Source organism: Culicoides brevitarsis, chromosome 3 (assembly GCF_036172545.1).
Source record: "Culicoides brevitarsis isolate CSIRO-B50_1 chromosome 3, AGI_CSIRO_Cbre_v1, whole genome shotgun sequence".
In the NCBI taxonomy this organism is placed as follows: Eukaryota; Metazoa; Arthropoda; class Insecta; order Diptera; family Ceratopogonidae; genus Culicoides; species Culicoides brevitarsis.
The window spans coordinates 321,557-340,332 of record NC_087087.1 but is presented as its reverse complement, the minus strand read 5'-3'; the positions used below and the strand labels follow the sequence as shown (position 1 = coordinate 340,332).

At 34.2% G+C, this 18,776-nt stretch overlaps 3 protein-coding genes and 2 non-coding genes across 6 annotated transcripts; 3 read left to right on the top strand and 2 right to left on the bottom strand.

The window, feature by feature from the left end:
- Window positions 1-1,660: 1,660 nt before the first annotated feature.
- LOC134834099 (mitochondrial import inner membrane translocase subunit TIM44) lies at window positions 1,661-3,277 on the top strand. The gene is made up of 3 exons (XM_063848644.1): window positions 1,661-1,774; window positions 1,928-2,014; window positions 2,073-3,277. Exons 1-3 carry the CDS (start codon window positions 1,772-1,774, stop codon window positions 3,273-3,275), a joined length of 1,293 nt encoding a protein of 430 aa, XP_063704714.1. The 5' UTR covers window positions 1,661-1,771; the 3' UTR covers window positions 3,276-3,277.
- On the bottom strand, window positions 2,707-4,329 carry LOC134834100 (uncharacterized). The gene is made up of 2 exons (XM_063848646.1): window positions 3,976-4,329; window positions 2,707-3,919 (listed from the first exon to the last, which is right to left on the bottom strand). Exons 1-2 carry the CDS (start codon window positions 4,186-4,188, stop codon window positions 3,482-3,484), a joined length of 651 nt encoding a protein of 216 aa, XP_063704716.1. The 5' UTR covers window positions 4,189-4,329; the 3' UTR covers window positions 2,707-3,481.
- Window positions 4,330-5,193: 864 nt separating this feature from the next.
- On the top strand, window positions 5,194-5,385 carry LOC134836200 (U2 spliceosomal RNA). Its single transcript, XR_010162265.1, has one exon. It is a non-coding gene; the product is annotated as a U2 spliceosomal RNA (small nuclear RNA).
- Window positions 5,386-6,126: 741 nt separating this feature from the next.
- On the bottom strand, window positions 6,127-6,318 carry LOC134836199 (U2 spliceosomal RNA). The gene has a single exon (XR_010162264.1). It is a non-coding gene; the product is annotated as a U2 spliceosomal RNA (small nuclear RNA).
- An 810-nt stretch (window positions 6,319-7,128) lies between these two features.
- On the top strand, window positions 7,129-18,725 carry LOC134833071 (leucine-rich repeat serine/threonine-protein kinase 1). Of its 2 annotated transcripts, XM_063847251.1 has the most exons (6): window positions 7,129-7,379; window positions 8,004-8,364; window positions 9,964-12,150; window positions 13,432-17,626; window positions 17,691-17,936; window positions 17,997-18,725. In XM_063847251.1, the coding sequence occupies exons 1-6, from the start codon at window positions 7,329-7,331 to the stop codon at window positions 18,661-18,663; spliced, it is 7,707 nt and encodes a 2,568-aa protein (XP_063703321.1). In that variant the 5' UTR covers window positions 7,129-7,328; the 3' UTR covers window positions 18,664-18,725. The 2 variants fall into 2 exon arrangements, with proteins under 2 accessions (XP_063703321.1, XP_063703322.1); XM_063847252.1 differs by lacking the exons at window positions 7,129-7,379; window positions 8,004-8,364 and adding an exon at window positions 9,745-9,847.
- The last annotated feature ends 51 nt before the right edge of the window (window positions 18,726-18,776 follow it).

Genomic DNA, 18,776 nt, shown 5'->3' with positions numbered 1-18,776 from the left:
CTCAAGTCACTTTTCAACCAAATTTTGATGGGTTTCAAAGCTAAAAGTTAATAAATATGCATTCTAAAGTTGATTTCCATTGATATCTGATCGATTTTTGAAGAAATAAAAAAAAGTACGATTTTATCATATGAGGAGCAAAAATCGTACTTTTTTCCTCAAGTCACTTTTCAACCAAATTTTGATGGGTTTCAAAGCTAAAAGTTAATAAATATGCATTCTAAAGTTGATTTCCATTGATATCTGATCGATTTTTGAAGAAATAAAAAAAGTACGATTTTATCATATGAGGAGCAAAAATCGTACTTTTTTCCTCAAGTCACTTTTCAACCAAATTTTGATGGGTTTCAAAGCTAAAAGTTAATAAATATGCATTCTAAAGTTGATTTCCATTGATATCTGATCGATTTTTGAAGAAATAAAAAAAGTACGATTTTATCATATGAGGAGCAAAAATCGTACTTTTTTCCTCAAGTCACTTTTCAACCAAATTTTGATGGGTTTCAAAGCTAAAAGTTAATAAATATGCATTCTAAAGTTGATTTCCATTGATATCTGATCGATTTTTGAAGAAATAAAAAAAGTACGATTTTATCATATGAGGAGCAAAAATCGTACTTTTTTCCTCAAGTCACTTTTCAACCAAATTTTGATGGGTTTCAAAGCTAAAAGTTAATAAATATGCATTCTAAAGTTGATTTCCATTGATATCTGATCGATTTTTGAAGAAATAAAAAAAAGTACGATTTTATCATATGAGGAGCAAAAATCGTACTTTTTTCCTCAAGTCACTTTTCAACCAAATTTTGATGGATTTCAAAGCTAAAAGTTAATAAATATGCATTCTAAAGTTGATTTCAATTGATATCTGATCGATTTTTGAAGAAATAAAAAAAGTACGATTTTATCATATGAGGAGCAAAAATCGTACTTTTTTCCTCAAGTCACTTTTCAACCAAATTTTGATGGATTTCAAAGCTAAAAGTTAATAAATATGCATTCTAAAGTTGATTTCAATTGATATCTGATCGATTTTTGAAGAAATAAAAAAAGTACGATTTTATCATATGAGGAGCAAAAATCGTACTTTTTTCCTCAAGTCACTTTTCAACCAAATTTTGATGGGTTTCAAAGCTAAAAGTTAATAAATATGCATTCTAAAGTTGATTTCAATTGATATCTGATCGATTTTTGAAGAAATAAAAAAAGTACGATTTTATCATATGAGGAGCAAAAATCGTACTTTTTTCCTCAAGTCACTTTTCAACCAAATTTTGATGGATTTCAAAGCTAAAAGTTAATAAATATGCATTCTAAAGTTGATTTCAATTGATATCTGATCGATTTTTGAAGAAATAAAAAAAGTACGATTTTATCATATGAGGAGCAAAAATCGTACTTTTTTCCTCAAGTCACTTTTCAACCAAATTTTGATGGGTTTCAAAGCTAAAAGTTAATAAATATGCATTCTAAAGTTGATTTCCATTGATATCTGATCGATTTTTGAAGAAATAAAAAAAACAACGATTTTTTTAAATCTTGCTTAATTGACTTGTACAAGAAACTTGTATCATCTCATGGTTGGGTGAGACGAATGATATTGATGAATCAGCTGTTGGGAGTGAGACGAATGAAATCGATCGACTCGGAAATCCATTGGATTTCACACTGAATCGCTTTCCATGCCGAGCAATGAGCTCATAAATTTTCATCTTTATTTTTGTTGTTTTACGAAAAACCTTCTGAAATCCGTTGAGAAAGTGACCTGAAAATGGTAAGTGTTATGTAAAAGTTGAGGATGGTGCGTGATAAATACACGTCATTGCAGGAATTCGATTATTTGTAGTTGAAGGTTATATTTGTGTATTATATCATCCTTTTTGCTGAATTTCTTTCTGAAACTCTATTTGTTTTTCTTTTGTTGCAGCAAAGAATAGCGCTTCGTTTACCGGCAATTGTGCCTCGTTCATCTCAAATTCTTAATGCATCACAAAGTTGGAGGATACAATGTCAAGTAATTTCGTAAGAATAATGAAAAAAAATTCAAAATTAATTATTTTTTTCAATTGTAGAATTATTCAGGGAGACGCCCCGGATTCTTTGCTCAAGTCATCGACAACATCAAAGACGAGATGCAAAAGAACAAAGAAATGAAGGAGAATCTAAAGAAATTCCGCGAAGAGGCACAAAAACTCGAAGAATCCGATGCTCTGAAAGCTGCTCGTCAAAAATTCAACACAGTCGAAGCTGAAGCTGCGAAATCAAGCGATGCATTAAAGGATAAATTGGGCAATATCAAGGACAAAGTTGAAGATGTTTTCGAAGAAGTTGGAAAAACAGAAATTGCAAAGAAGGCAAAGGGCATAACGGATGACATTTCGAAACAAGCACGATCTGCAGCTGAACAAATTGCCGAAACGGGACAAAAACTTGGCGCTTCGGAAGCTTTTAAAGCTGCGTCACAAGCAGCTGCAACTGTTAAGAAGGAAATTGGCGGAAATACAGGAATCGAAGGACGTGTATATGTTAGCCCGGCAAAACTACGAAAACGCGTTGAAGTGATGTTTGACGAAAGTAGCAAAGTGTTTGAAGCAAATACCGAAGCCATGGGCGTCGAATTACACAAAGACTCAAAATTCTATCAAGCATGGGAGGATTTCAGGAATAACAACCAATATGTGAACAAAGTGCTGAGTTGGAAGATGAAATATGACGAAAGTGAGAATCCTGCAATTCGAGCATCACGTTTACTCACAGACAAAATTACTGACATTTTCGGAGGACTTTTCTCGAAAACGGAACTCTCTGAAACCTTAACGGAAATCTGTAAAATCGACCCGAATTTCGATCAAAAACAATTTCTGAGAGATTGTGAAAACGACATTATCCCGAATATTTTGGAAGCAATGATTCGCGGAGACTTGGAAATTCTTAAAGATTGGTGTTTCGAGAGCACTTACAACATTATCGCAACCCCCATAACGGCGGCGAAAAAACTCGGTTACTATTTGGATTCCAAAATTCTTGATATCGAAAATGTCGATATTGCAATGGGAAAAGTGATGGAACAGGGACCCGTTTTAATAATTACTTTCCAAACACAACAAATTATGTGTGTGCGAGATAGTAAGGGCGTCGTTGTCGAAGGAGATCCTGATAAAGTGATGCGCGTTAACTATGTGTGGGTTTTGTGTCGCGATCCAAACGACCTAAATCCAAAATCAGCATGGAGACTAATGGAATTATCTGCAAATAGTACAGAACAATTAGTTTAAAATTCTATTTTCTCGATAGGAAACTTTTATTTTATATATAAAAAAAATCTCTTTGTTGCCTTCGGATTCTCGTCAAAGTCACTTATGGCAGTTTTTAAGTCAATATTTGCATCATATCAAGACTCAAAATCTGTTTTAAGACGTGAAGTTGGCAAAAAAGGATTAGATTAACAATAAAACAACAAATTAAAGTTGAACTCCTTCTCTTAACTGAATGTCAAAAAACGCGAAAGATCTTTGTACGTTGCTAAATTAACTTCACTTGCACTTCCCGTTTGATCATCATCTGTACTTTTGCCTTGAAAACGAACTCGTTTTCTACTCCTCAAAGGAGCTTTTGTTGTTTCGACAGTTCGAACTTCATCAATGGAAAACGTTTGTGGTCGACGACTTCGTTCAATGCTTTCCAATTTGTTCGTTTCCAAATACTCTACGTTACGAAGAGGAGCTTTTGCTGTTGTCACATTTACTTCATCGGGAAAACGAAATGAACCTTTACGACTTGGGCGAATGCGACGAACAACTTTTGTTGTTGGAGGCTTCAGAGTTGTTGTCGACGTTGTTGTTTTAGGTCTAATTGTTGTACTGAAGAAATTTCTTCGTGTAACAGGAGGCGGAATATCATCCAAAATTTCAGTTACAGGCTATAATGCAACAAAAATGATACATTTGTAAAATTTTCCATTTAAATGTATTTTACCCTTATTTCTTCATTTATTGTCGGAGCAACGTTGATAACTCGCGCAGATGGAGGATTTGTTTCACGTGCATTTTTCGCGCTATTTACCAATTTCTTGTTTAACCACCAAAAGTCTCCATTGCTTTGTGCATGAACCAAAGAAACATCTAAACATACTATCGCTAATAATCCCACGCTAAACAGGTAACGCTTAAAAGACATTATAACAACCATCTGATCGACAAATTCCTCAACTTTTTCAATTAAATTCACCAAAGTAGGACAGTCCTTGTGTTTTGACGCTCTTTTCTTCGAATCACTGACTGAACAATAATTTAATATTTTTTTCGTAACTTAATAAAAAATAAAATTATCAACTTCTGTCCCTTTCAAAAGCAGTAATACGACTAAATCAACAGTAATGAAAAAACAAGATTTAATTATATTTTGCAACAGTAACTCAACGCATGGTTAGCAGACATACACACTGCACGTATCAAATCATGAGTCGAAAGAGGTTTGTATGGGGAGGTCAATGCTAATGAATGTTCAAATGTGCGATTCTTGATATGACTAAGCCCGAACAATACGCTAACGAATATTAATTTGTTTACATCGACATGATCCGCTTTGCTTTGTTTCAGTTTTTCACTGTCTTTCATGAATGAATGAATTAAGTAAATTTTTTGTGCATTCTTTTTTTTTATTATTATACAAGTTATTCAACGGAACATAAAAAAGTGAATCTTGTTGAATGTGATGACGTCTTATGTAATTTTTTTTTTTGTCATTTATGGTCAACGGAACTGTATTGTTCATTACGAAATTTACGGGAAATCCCTAAGCTAATTAACTATTTTAGTGAGTCTACTCTAAATATTTGAACGATTAATGTTTCATGATTATTTAAAACTTTAACGGAAGTTATCAACGAACGCAAATCAGGTCATTGTCAATTGTATTCGAGGAATCGCAAAAAATAAATAAATTTAATTTCATTCCTTTAGATTTGATTCTTGTTTATTTGTACTGAATATTGTATTAAAACAGAGTAATTTATAAGGATCTCATATTTGTAAGGTTTTATTTGTACGTGTGTACGATACAAATAGAACGTACGTGTCAAATGTAAACGTTTCCATAAAAAAAACCCCTTGTTTCGTACAATATACGAATCATATTTCGCAAACGCATGTCGCATCAAAGAAAACAAATACTTTTGTCGAACTTTTGTTCGTTATCGCTTCTCGGCCTAACGGCTAAGATCAAAGTGTAGTATCTGTTCTTTTCAGTTTAACATCTGAAATAGGCACATAGTGCCTAAGAATGTTAACTTGATTTTTGCAACAAGACGAGTGGATCAGAAGCTTGCTTCGCCCTTGTCACGGGTTGGCTTGCCATTGCAGTACAGGCAAGATCGGCCCAATAATAAAACAAACACAAAAAATAAAAACTTTACTTCTATCTGTTATGAAAGATTTCTAAAAAATGTATCTTTTTGTCAAATGCCTTTCCATGAAACTTGCCCTGAACAATGTTTTTCATCAAAAAAAAAAAAATTTTTTTTGAAAATTTTAAATTTCTCATGAAACTTACCCTAAACAATGTTTTTCATCAAAAAAAAAAATTTTTTTTTTGAAAATTTTAATTTTTTTTTTTTTTTTTTTTTTTGATGAAAAACATTGTTCAGGGAAAGTTTCATGAGAAAATTTTTACGAAGAGAAAAAATTTTTTTTTCAAATTTTCAAAAATTTTTTTTTTGAAAATTTTAAATCTTTTTTTTGAAAAACATTGTTCAGGGTAAGTTTTATGAGAAGGCGTTTTACGAAAAGAAAATTTTTTTTCAAATTTTCAAAAAAAATTTTTTCTTATGAAAAACATTGTTCAGGGTAAGTTTCATGAGAAGGCGTTTTACGAAGAGAAAATTTTTTTGATGCACAAGTGTAAACGTGTGTTCGAAAAAAAATTTGGAAGAAAAAAAAATTATCTTTTTTTTTTGTCAAACGTAAAACCTAAAATGAACATTACCTAAATATTTTTTAAAATGAAATAAATCGACAAGAAAACAACTTTAATGTTACATCAAAAAATTGTTAAATAAAATCGCAGTAAAACAACAAGTCTAACAGATAGTTATACTTAGAATAAAGTTTTTATTTTGAGTGTTTGTTTTATTATTGGGCCGATCTTGCCTGTACTGCAATGGCAAGCCAACCCGTGACAAGGGCGAAGCAAGCTTCTGATCCACTCGTCTTGTTGCAAAAATCAAGTTAACATTCTTAGGCACTATGTGCCTATTTCAGATGTTAAACTGAAAAGAACAGATACTACACTTTGATCTTAGCCGTTAGGCCGAGAAGCGATAACGAACAACGGTTTGACAAAAGTATTTGTTGTCTTTGATGCGACATGCGCTTGCGAAATATGATTCGTATGTTGTACGAAACACGTTGTTTGCTATGGAAACGTTTACATTCGACTCGTATGCTCTATTTATATCGTACACACATACAAATAAAACCTTATAAAAGAGGAACGTTATAAATTATTATACAAATGTTTTACACAAATATTAGTTAAAGGCAATAATTTTAAAATCCTCAAATATTTATGATGAATTTGACAAAATATCAACATTAGTTAATAAGTGTCATTCAAGATGATAAGAAATTTATAAGAATTTTATAATTTTGAAGCTATAGAAAAAACGTTACATAGAGATAACATCAACAAAAGAGCATAATGCCGAACATTCGTTGTCGTATTAAATCGTAAGTTTACGAATCGTAAGGCACAAATACAAAAAATAATCAATGTCAAACATCTGATTTCATTCATCTCAATATCGGTAGTAAACAGAGAATATTCAGCAAACATCTGATAAACAGAGAAACACTTTGTGCAAAAAGCTTTTTGTTTCATTATTCCTCTTTCATTCATACTCATTGTTCTGCAGAAACTCTTTTCTGAGCATGCTCATTACGTTTTATATCGTTCTCTTTCTTTCATTCGCAACTTCCATTCATAAAAAACGTAAACAAATGTCTTCTGTCTTTTATTCTCCCTTCATTTGATACAAAATGAGCAATTCGCAGCAAAGAGCGACGGTGAAAACGTAAAAATCTATCGATTTTTAGTGAATTTCTTGCATTAACTACGAAAGTTTAGTCATATTTTTGCGCTTGCAAGAAATCGGGTCAGTAGTGTAACTTCTTATAATTCGTACAAAAACATATTTTATTCGATAAATCAAGTAAAGTGCAATAACGAGTTCAATAAAACACGAAAAGTTGTTGTACAACGTCAAAAATTGATGGCAAAATAAGGCAAATGTCGTGTTAAATTGCAATTGAACAAACAATAAAAAGACAATAATGAGTTCTCCCGACGGCGAAGAAGACTTTCCAGGCAGATTATTGCATCAGGTAATATGAAATTCTTCAAAATCACAAAATTGCGATTTCACCAAACGAAAAAGTTTGCTTTTTGCTATTTTTGTCGTATTTCAATGATTGTTTTATTATTGTGTGAGTCATTTTTTTACCGTATTCGTATGCATTTGTACAACAAATGTATCGCGTAGGCATAATTAAAGCTTATTTAATGTTTTTTTTTGTGCTGTTTATAAATAAATTTGAGCTTTTTATTCGAATTTTGACCTTGAGATACAGTTTTTACTGAAACGTTAAAGGGATTCTCGTCAGCAGAAGTTCAATTTTTAAGTTTCAATGTAAAATTTGCTTTCCTACTCCCACTCAAATTACTTTCTCGTAACCGTTATCCAAAAGAAATATCGAATTTCAACTAATCTGTTTTAAGACGCTTTACAAAGGGCAATGAATGGCTCGAATCAGGTCGTTTTTTCGTTTCCTGATATGCGTTCGACAATATTTGTTTATAGTCTTCAGTCGTTAATCAATGTTCTTTCTGATAAGACGTTTAATTTTTAAATTGCGTATTGTTTTAACTGTCTAAACTATCATGTGAATTTGCACATAAAACTTTTTAAAACTGAACAAATGTCACTAAAATCCTTTCAAATTTTAAAGGCTGCCTTATGGGATAACTTCGAGTTGTTGGAAGACTTGCTACACGAGGAAGCACATCTCATCAATTGCGTTGATTCATGGGGACGAACACCGTTACACGCTTCAGCAATTACCGCAAACTCAAAGTGTTTGAAAATCCTCATAAATGCGGGAGCTGATGTCAATATTCAATGCGGACCACGCGGAGACAATAAAACAGCTTTACATCTTAGTGCAGAACACGGGCATGTTTCGAACATGCGAGAATTGTTAGATGCAGGCGCATCGTATATCGTTAAGGATATCAATGGATTAACGCCTCTCGATTTAGCGGATCGCGGAAAGCACGAAGAATGTGTTGCAATTCTGAGAGATGCCGCAGGTAAGTGTTCGATTTATTGTTATTACGTAAGAAAGTGTTAAGTTATGAAGATTTATTGTTTGGGCGCTCATGTGTGATGTATGGCGAGAGATTGTTGATTACTGAGAGAGTTATTTTAAAGGCAAAATAATGTGAAAAAGTACTTTGCATGGTCATTTAACAAAATATACATTCGTAATTATAACTTGTAATGAAACCAGATAGTAGAAAATTCAAGATTAGGCATATTTCTTTGTCTGTCTGTTCAAATTGTACCGAAAAAGGCGATAAAATTCAAAAACATTGATACAATGAAAACATTTCTACAATTACTAATGAAAGTTTGTGTAAATTTATTGATAAAATTATAATCGCTACAGGGAAATTAAAGGTAGTTGAACGATTAGAGTGCCCCTCATTCATCATTATGAGAGCAAAGTTTAACGGAAAATATCAATTTACTGTTCACAATTTGTTGTTATTTCCGTTGATCGTTTGTAATTTTCTCACAAAAGCCAAATAGTGCGATACCCTAATGCGACAAAAGTTTCGAGCTATAATTAATTGAATTACTCATTTTATTCGCTCAGTGATAAATAAATAATATTTTTACTTTTTAACTTAAAAAAATTATCAAAACAAAGTTAGTTGAACGAAGAATTTCGTGCGTGATTGTCTAAACAATTTCTTTCCGTTATTTTGTTTTCTTCATAAAAATGTCTTTAAAACTCTTCAAAAACCAAAAAAAGAAAAAACGTGTAACTTTCAAGTTAGAAACTCCTGAAATCGTTACCACAGAGTTCGTTGATGATATCATTGGAAGGAAAAGTAAGTTTTCTTTTGAATGTGTGTGAAATGTGCACAAACGAATCGTCATCGTGTTCTCAATATACGATGATATGCTCATACTTTTCACGAGTCGGTATATTGATTTTTTCTGTACTGCGCTCATTTACGAAAATTGCTCACCGTATATTGTTCAGTAGCAAGCTATTCGTCAGAGTCTGTAGACTGAAATAATTTTAAAATTAGATTTTTCTAAAAATTTCTCTCTAAATACCTGAACTATTATCAAAATTTTATTCTTACGCTATTATTTGTGAAAATTATTCAGGAAGAACATTGTGAAAAAAGGGCGTAGACTCGGAAAAAAAATTACAATATGTTGATTTACGAATTCGAAAACAATGGTCGATGGATAAAAATAAACAAAGTTTTATAAACACTTGTCAATGAAAATGCGGAAAACACTTTGTGTTATCGCTCATTCATTCAAAATACCGCAAACACGTTTAAACAAAGCCACTTTTTCAAAAGTAAAAATAGATATTTGTGCCAATAACAAGTTTCTACTTCGCTAAAGCAACAAAAGAAATAATATTCATGAAAAAATTGAATGACATGTCTTGGAATTTCGGGGAAACTCCACGTGCAGGGGCAGAAACTGCATTAGACGCATGCGATTACTTTGTCGATGATGTCAAAGATGTGTGGCGCAAAGCAGGTTTGTGTTGTTTGTGAAAAGGTTAATGTACGAATGTAATGCGAATTTCAACCTTTGCACTCATCCTTTAACATAGTCAAATTATATATTTATTCGAATTTTCTCTTCTTTTTTAGATGCACGTGAACAAATGCGCTTACTTAAGCATAATGAATTGCGAGAAGCTGTTTCAACGGGTGACATTACCAAAGTTAAGGTATTATTGGATGCCTTGGGAGCTGAAAAAGAGATAATTGTGAATATGGCGCCATCGGGTGCAAATACCCTTTTATTCATTGCCTCGCAAATTGGTTATCATAAAGTTGTGAAAGCGCTTATCGAGTCAGGAGCGGATGGAAGATCTCATACTGTGACAAAATACTCTCCCTTATATACCGCAGTTCATCATGGGCACATTAAAGTTGTAAAAATATTGCTTGAAACTTTTCCCGAGTTGGTACAACATTTGACTGTCGAACGATGGTTGCCCTTTCACGCAGCATGCATCAACGGATTCATTTCTATTGTAGAAATTCTCATCAATTACGAGTACCCCGAAGAAATTATGTCAACGTATCGTGATCCAAGCGGAAAATGGGAATGGAGATTAGCATTCGATCCAAATATTCAAGATGTAACAAAACAAACTGCTCTATTTGTATCGTGTTTGTTGGGAAATAAGCCGTTATTAGAAGTACTCTTGAATTGGAAAGTAAAGTGCACAAAGATATTCAATGGAAAAGACGACGATGAACTTCCCGCTCAAGAAATTACAAGCCCAATGAGTCCTACGAGACGTCGAATTTCGTATGGCATTCAATCTATTATGTCTCGTTTGAGTTTAGCGCAAAGTCCTGACAAATGCGCAGATGAAACATTACGAAGTCCCTTAGATTTAAACTTACTTTGTGGGCAATCGCGAGAAACAGCATTGTTAGCATCCGTTCGCGGAGGATTTTTGGATGTTGCCGCATTACTCTTGCAAAATGGAGCAGATCCCAATATCATTGCAAGACCTGTTGAAGATCAAAGTGATCCGAAATTTTCCGATGAAATTTATGGATTATCGAATGCTCCGCTCGCAGAAGCTGTGAGACAAAAGTCATTACCAATGGTAGAGTTATTACTTAAATTTGGAGCAAAAGACGAACAATCAACAGCTCTAACGACGGCAATTGACAGTGCAGATGAACAAATATTGTGTCGTTTGTTGGCTATTAGATCGCATCAAGATCCAGAATACAAAATAAACAAAAAAGGCTTGAACGATGATCATTCTGAGGTTTTGAGTCCTTCAATAAGCAATTTGACGTATTCTTCATTGTATCCAAATACGCCAACTATGGTTAATTGGCACAGTAATACGTGTCGTTTGTCGTACATCAAAATGAATTGGCTCAGTGAAGCAGTTTTATATTGTAATCCAAAGTTAAAACCAAGCCCAAAATCGAGTATATTGGCATTAGGAGCATTAACTCGAATTGACATATCTCACAACAGTTTGACAACATTGCCTCCCGAGATATTCAATTTATGCAGTTTACGAACTCTTAATGTAGCGCAAAACAAATTAGAATCTCTACCTTTGCCAACAGATGTTCTTTCGGTAAAATCGCCCGGATCGCGACGCAGCTCGAAAGCATCTCCCAAAGAATATAATTGTCCCGTTTTAGAAGAACTCTATTTACAGGACAACCATTTGTCAGTTATTCCTCCGCAAATCTTTCGTTTGCCATATTTAGTCATTCTCGATATTTCGAACAACAAATTGGAGGAATTACCATTCGAAATGTGGCGTGCCCCAAAACTTAAAGAGTTGAACATTGCATTCAATTTGTTGAAAGATTTACCCGTTTTGAAAGACAATGCGGGAGATCAATGCGGTACAGAACCTCCATCGCCTGTTTCAGAAGCTTCTCCTTACATTCCAAGTACATATGATGAGAATAGCTCTGTATCAAGAGGAAGAACTGTTGCGAGTCTCGATCTTGTTCATCATCACATTTGGTCGAAAACGTTGGAGATAACAGAACAAGAGTTGAGGCTTCCTGATGCTCGTTTAGATAATAGTGTGTCACAATTAAGCAGTTTGAATCTCGCAAATAATTTGTTCGTTAGTATTCCTGTTGCTTTGCCATGTCTTGCAGTTAATCTTACTCGATTGAACATGGCATACAACAGTTTGAGATCAATGGGACATGTAACAAGTTATCCTGCTTCGTTAAAACAACTCGATTTAGGACATAATGAAATAAGTTGTTGGCCCAGCTTACCAAGAATCGCTGCATCAGATCCCCATTTGGCATGTTATAATCCTCAAGAAAGTAAGTATATTTATTTATTAAAATGTTTCGAAAACTTCAAATTTTTCACAAAGTGTTGTTTAAAGCACATTTTATGAACAGGCAAATCAAAAAAAAAAAAAAAAAAAATATTGGTAAAAAAATAATAATTCTTAAATTATTTTTTTTTTCACATATGAAAATCCGTTATTTTCATTTTAAAAGTCTATTTGATGGGAAAATTTGTTTGAATGCCTTTTGGATGGTTCTTAAGCTTAAAAATTGAAAAATAAAAAAACGTAAAAAATACGTAAAAAATACGTAATTTTGATTTTGAAAGCCCATTTGATGGTTTATAAGCTTGAAATTGAACAAAAGTTATGGAAAACTTGTTTGGATGCCTTTTGGATGGTTCGTAAGCTTACAAATTGAAAAATAAAAAATACGTAAAAAAATACGTAAAAAATACGTAATTAATTACTTTTTGAATAGTTTTTTTGATTTAGTTTTGCTCTTGATTTAGTTTTCAAAACAAAACTATATCAAAGGAAAAAAAGTTTTTCAGTTTCAATTTTTTGGCAGTTTTGAGTTATAAAATGATTAAAAATGATAAATTAGAGCCCTCTGATAAATTTTTATGCATTTGGAGCAAGATTTGACAAAAATTGCTTTGACACAGTTTTTGATTTAGTTTTGCTCTTGATTTAGTTTTCAAAACAAAACTGTGTCAAAGAAAATTTTTTTTTTCAGTTTCTATTTTTTGGCAGTTTTGAGTTGCAAAATGAATGAAAATGATAAATTAGAGCCCTTCTGATAAATTTTTACGCATTTGGAGCAAGATTTAACAAAAATTGCTTTGACACAGTTTTTGATTTAGTTTTGCTCTTGATTTAGTTTTCAAAACAAAACTGTGTCAAAGGAATTTTTTTTTCAGATTCTATTTTTTGGCAGTTTTAAGTTGCAAAATGAATGAAAATGATAAATTAGAGCCCTTCTGATAAATTTTTACGCATTTGGAGCAAGATTTAACAAAAATTGCTTTAACATAGTTTTTGATTTAGTTTTGCTCTTGATATAGTTTTCAAAACAAAACTATTTATGTCAAAGGAAATTTTTTTTTCAGTTTCTATTTTTTTTAAATATTGAAAATTGAAAGATATGAAAATCCGTAATTTTTATTTTGAAATTTTAAATATTTGATTTATTAATATTGTTTTTTTTTTGTTTTGAAATTTATTTTTTTTTTTAATTTGAAGTTTTCGAAACATTTTTATTGACTTATAGTAGAATCTATCAATAATAAAATATATATTTTAATTGCAGCACCAAAAAATACTCCTGTAAAGAGTGCAAGCGGAAGCGCAGGATCATTCAATAGTGAATTAACTCTTGTAAAAACATCGCAAAGTTCGAACAACATTACATCATTGCGATCTGCTGTTCTCAAAAGTGTTTGCTGTCATCGACGTCATCTACGTTTGGAGTCACTTCGAACGCTAATTTTGGCCGATAATCTTCTCACACGAATTCAGTTGTCTACAGATGATGTTTCAACATTAGGCGAAACGGATGATTCGGAATGGAGTGTTGTTGGCGTTGCAAAATCTCGTCTTATTTTTCCTAATTTATCAATGTTAGATATCGGAAACAATTGTTTAAAGGAAATCCCAACATCAATACATGAATTGACGAACTTAAGTGTGCTCAATATCAGCGGAAATGTAGATATTACGGAGCTTCCGCCTCACATGGGACTCCTTTCTCGTCTTTGGAATTTGAATACGCGCGGATGTGCTTTGCAAGAGCCATTACGTACGATGATCGAAAGCAAGAAATATAAGACAATGGATATAATTGGATATCTAAAATCTGTGTACGAAGATGCAAAGCCTTATGCTCGAATGAAACTGATGGTTGTTGGAGTACAAGGCATTGGAAAAACAAGTCTTTTAGATCATTTACGAAGCGACGGATCATCAAGAAATCGAAAACCAGATCATTGGGCGAAACGTATGGGACACAAAGGCGTTAATCAAAAGACGAATCGAGGCGTGAATATTTCAACAGTTGGTGTTGACATTGGAGATTGGGTTTGTGAGAAAAAGATACGAGGGAATTCGATGCATGGCCCTGTCGTATTTAGAACATGGGATTTCGGGGGACAAAAAGAGTATTATGCAACTCATCAGTACTTTTTGTCAAAGAGAAGTTTGTATCTCGTTTTGTGGAAGATTCCCGATGGAAGAAAAGGTCTTGCAGAAGTCTTACAATGGCTCGGAAACATTCAAGCTCGTGCCCCGAACTCACCTGTCATAATAGTAGGAACGCATTATGACACTGTTGGCGATACATTTCCCGCAAAAGTTGCTGAAGAACTTCAAAATACAATTCGCGATCGTTTTATTGCTGTAGCTGATGCGGAAAAAATGGGATTGCCACGCGTATTAGATTCCATTGAAGTTAGTTGCAAAACGGGACACAATATAAAACTACTTGCGAATCTCATTTACGAAACTGCATTTTCGTTGAGATTACCCGGTTCAAAAGAGCCGCTACTTCATCAACGAGTACCTGCTTCATATTTAGCATTAGAAGATGTAATTACGAATTTATCATCACAATTACGACAAAACAGCGTAGATCCCGTTTTAAATTCAGAACAATATCGCATGATGGTTACACAAGAAATGCAAACGCGTGGTTACAAATGTTTCCGTGATTGGAGTGAATTGAATCAAGCAACAATGTTCTTGCACGACAACGGAGTCTTGTTACATTATGACGATGCAACATTACGTGAATTGTATTTTTTGGATCCTCAATGGTTATGTGATATGTTAGCGCATGTTGTAACGGTACGAGAAATTAATCCTTTTGCGCGTACGGGAATCATGAAGATGGATGATTTGCAATTGTTATTCAAAAACTCGCAACTCGGAAGAAACGATAATCGAGGATATATCGTGAGTTTGCTGAACAAATTTGAAGTTGCCTTAACATGGGATGCAAGAACACTTCTTATTCCTTCATTGTTGCCCGTTGAAGAAAATGCTTCAAATGGAAGCCCTGTAACGATTAAAATTGCAACAAGATCTCGTGCATGGGCAGCGAATCGAGGAAGACGAAACTTTCATACAACTCCTTCGCCATCGTTACCATTTTCTTTAGAAGCGCCTACATTAACGATCGACACATCTCCAAAGTTCGACATTTGCACAATTCATCGTCCTGAAAAAGCAATTTCTCGATTGCTTTTGATGTCATATTTCCCATCGGGATTTTGGTCTCGTCTCATAACTCGTGTATTGGCGGATGATCAAGTTGTCGATGCAATTCGTTATTTGTATCCTTTACCAAAGGAAGCAATGTCTGATACGGAAGTTGTTCAAGCAGCAAATATCTCGTCACATTGGTCTGTATGGCAAACAGGATTAGCATTGTATTACGGAACAACACTTGTATTCAAAATGAGAGAAATATCAGCAACATGTCAATTCTCGCCATATCGAAATCCATCAAACAGATTTAAATTGAAGCAAGACGGTATTTGGTGCGATGTAGATATGTTGGCAACAAGCATTCTCGAAATAACGTTTCCTTTTAATGCAATTTTGATTCGAAAAATTGACGATGTTGGTAAAGAATTGTCATCGTATGAGATGGAAGCCAATATACAAGGCATTACACAACTTTTATCATTAACTGTTGATCATATTGATTTGTTGTTGGAAGATTGGTTTCCAACACTCGGAACTCGTTTTGTGCACACGTCAGAAGGAAGATTTCTCGTTACTCGAATTGTTCCTTGCCCAAAGTGTCTCAAAACGTGCGAAGAACGGCAAATAGGACCAAATTTTCCCGTAAATCCAGGCGGAGGAAAACCAATGCCAAAAGGAGTTGTTAAACGCTTGAGTACAGATCGACGAGATTATAGTCGTGAATATGGCGAAGCAAGCGGAGGATTAAATGACTTACATGGAATTCTCAATGAAATGAATGTTGTTGCTGTTCCAACTCGAAAATCACAAGATTCTCTCGGATGGTCTGATGGAGATTCGGGTGTTGGACCTGATTCAACGTGTTCATCGAGAAATGTTTCTGTCGAAGGTCATCCATTACTTGCTTCGAATCAAGATTCGCCAAATTCTCCGAGTTACACGTGGATGATAGAAGAATGCATTCTCGCGGCATACGACAAAAAATCAATTCCATGCCCAACGCATGGCGAAATCGATTTGAAACTTATCACGCCAGATGTTAATTTCATGGATTTGTCAGAGACGTATGTAATTAAACCGAATGATATTACTCGAGGACCTCTTCTTGGAAGAGGAGCTTTTGGATTTGTCTTTAAAGCAACGTGTAAACTTCGCGGATCTCGTCAAGTTGTTTCTGTTGCAATGAAAATGTTACAACCCGTTGCTCCGGGAAGTCGTGCACGACAAAGTGCAATAATTGCTTATAAAGCAGCTCTTGGAAAATGGGAAAGAGATCCTTTGCAACATGCGTGTAAAGCATATTGTACAGCAAGACAAGAACTCGCAGTTCTCGTTACGTTAAAACATCCAAATATTGTTCCTTTAATCGGAGTTTGTACACAACCATTGGCCTTAGTTCTTGATCTCGCACCAAAAGGAGCTTTAGATGTTGTTTTGCGACATTATCGACGAAGCGGAGCACGAATAGGACCTTATTGTTTTCAAGCACTCGTATTACAAGCAGCACGAGCAATTGAATATCTTCATCGACGACGAGTCATTTATCGTGATTTGAAAGCGGAAAATATTCTTGTATGGGAATTCCCTGATGCTCATACGGAAGACAATCCTGCGAATCCTGTGCATATTAAAGTTGCTGATTATGGAATTAGTCGCATAACTTTGCCAAGCGGATCAAAAGGTTTTGGAGGAACAGAAGGATTTATGGCGCCTGAGATAATGCGACACAACGGTGAAGAAGAATACACGGAAAAAGTTGATTGTTTCTCATTTGGCATGTTCTTGTATGAGCTAATTTCACTCCGTCAACCATTTGAAGGGCATGAAGCTGTCAAAGAATGCATTCTCGAAGGCGGTAGACCTGTTTTAACACAACGCGAAACGTATTTTCCTTCATATTGTCTCGATTTGATGGTTTTGTGTTGGGATCAACAACCGAAAATTAGACCATCAGCAAGTCAAATCGTATCAATTGCAAGTGCGCCTGAATTTACACATCTTCTTGATTGTTGTTCACTTGCTCATAGCGGAACAGTAATTGCAGGCGTTGGATGTCCTGTTTCAAGTTTTGAAGACGACGTCTTGAGCGGATACGAATTATGGTTACCATGTTCAAACTCGAGAATCGATTTACTTTTGGGCTCTAACAAAGGATGGGAGCAATATCATCGTATATTATGTCCTCAAGTTAACTTTCAAAATGTTACGGGAATAGCGCAAACGATGAAATTAACAGCAGTTTGTATTGTCGAAGGATTTGTTTGGGTTGGCGATGCTCATGGAAGTATTCATTCATTCAAGTAAGTTTCAATTTTAATTTTTTTTTTTTGAAAATATTAACATTTTTTTTTTTTGTATTTTTAGTGCATCGGATTGTATCCATACATTTTCATATGCACTCGAGCCTGTTCAACATAGTCCCGTTGTTGCTCTCGTTTATTTAGATCGAATAAAACGCGTAGCTGCTGGATTGGAAAATGGTAGACTATTTCTCTTGGATTCAACTTTAATTCCTTCAACGTATCAAAGTGCTGAAGGAAGCTTTGTTCTAACAGAACTCGGATCGGGCGAACGACTTTACAGTGTTTGTGCTTTATGGAAACAAGAAGGGTAAATTTTAACTTTCTTTTTCAAATTATTTAGATATTTTAATAAATAATTTTTTTTTAGCGAATATGAACTTTGGTGTGGCGAAACGGATGGCGTTATAAATGTATTTGAAGTGCAAAACTCCGTTGTTACGAGTCATCATGCCTTATCTCATTATCAATCGTCAATTCCGCTCAAAGGATTAAATGTGTCATTACTCGAGTCGTCGGATAATTACGTTTATGCATATGTAGCTCCCGGTTGTATTCTTTATCAATGGAATGTTCTGAAGAAATCTATTGAGAACAAACTTGATTGCTCGAAACTTGTTCCATGCTCTGAAAGTCTCAAAAGCATTGCGATCGAAGAACATTTGAGTCCCGGAAAGTGTCAAGTAACAGCAATGACAGTACTCAACAACGAGTTGTACGTTGGAACAACATGGGGATGCGTGATTGTCGTCGAGAAACAAACTATGAGACCAATTACGATTTTTAGACCGTATCAAGATGATGTGCGATGTATAATAGCATTGAAACCTGTGCAAGAATCTCAAGTTCCTTTAATTGTTACCATTGGAAGAGGATATCGATCGTTAATTGATCGCTTTACTGACGTCAATACGGGACAAGTAATGACGCCTTGCACAACGGGAACCGACAGAAAGGCAAAAGAGGTCTTGCAAAAAGACAGAAGTCATCACATGCATGCTCTCATATGGCGATCTGATCATTGGCAACCAATTTAAACATTCCGTATATTTTACTTTTTTGTGTGATATTTTTTATTTTTATTGTATTTAAGTGTGTCAAACAGTTTGTTCTTGTTAAATTAATAAATAAATAAATTTTTAACATTTTA

Bases quoted from the DNA above. Each gene is read 5' to 3' on its own strand.
- LOC134834099 (XM_063848644.1), top strand. The intron at 2,015-2,072 runs GTAATTTCGTAA...TTTCAATTGTAG, and splicing joins GTTGGAGGATACAATGTCAA to AATTATTCAGGGAGACGCCC.
- LOC134834100 (XM_063848646.1), bottom strand. From the start codon at position 4,188: ATGGTTGTTATAATGTCTTTTAAGCGTTACCTGTTTAGCGTGGGATTA. The intron at 3,920-3,975 runs GTAAAATACATT...GTTGCATTATAG, and splicing joins CAATAAATGAAGAAATAAGG to CCTGTAACTGAAATTTTGGA.
- LOC134833071 (XM_063847251.1), top strand. From the start codon at position 7,329: ATGAGTTCTCCCGACGGCGAAGAAGACTTTCCAGGCAGATTATTGCAT. The intron at 17,627-17,690 runs GTAAGTTTCAAT...TTGTATTTTTAG, and splicing joins GGAAGTATTCATTCATTCAA to TGCATCGGATTGTATCCATA. The intron at 17,937-17,996 runs GTAAATTTTAAC...ATTTTTTTTTAG, and splicing joins GCTTTATGGAAACAAGAAGG to CGAATATGAACTTTGGTGTG.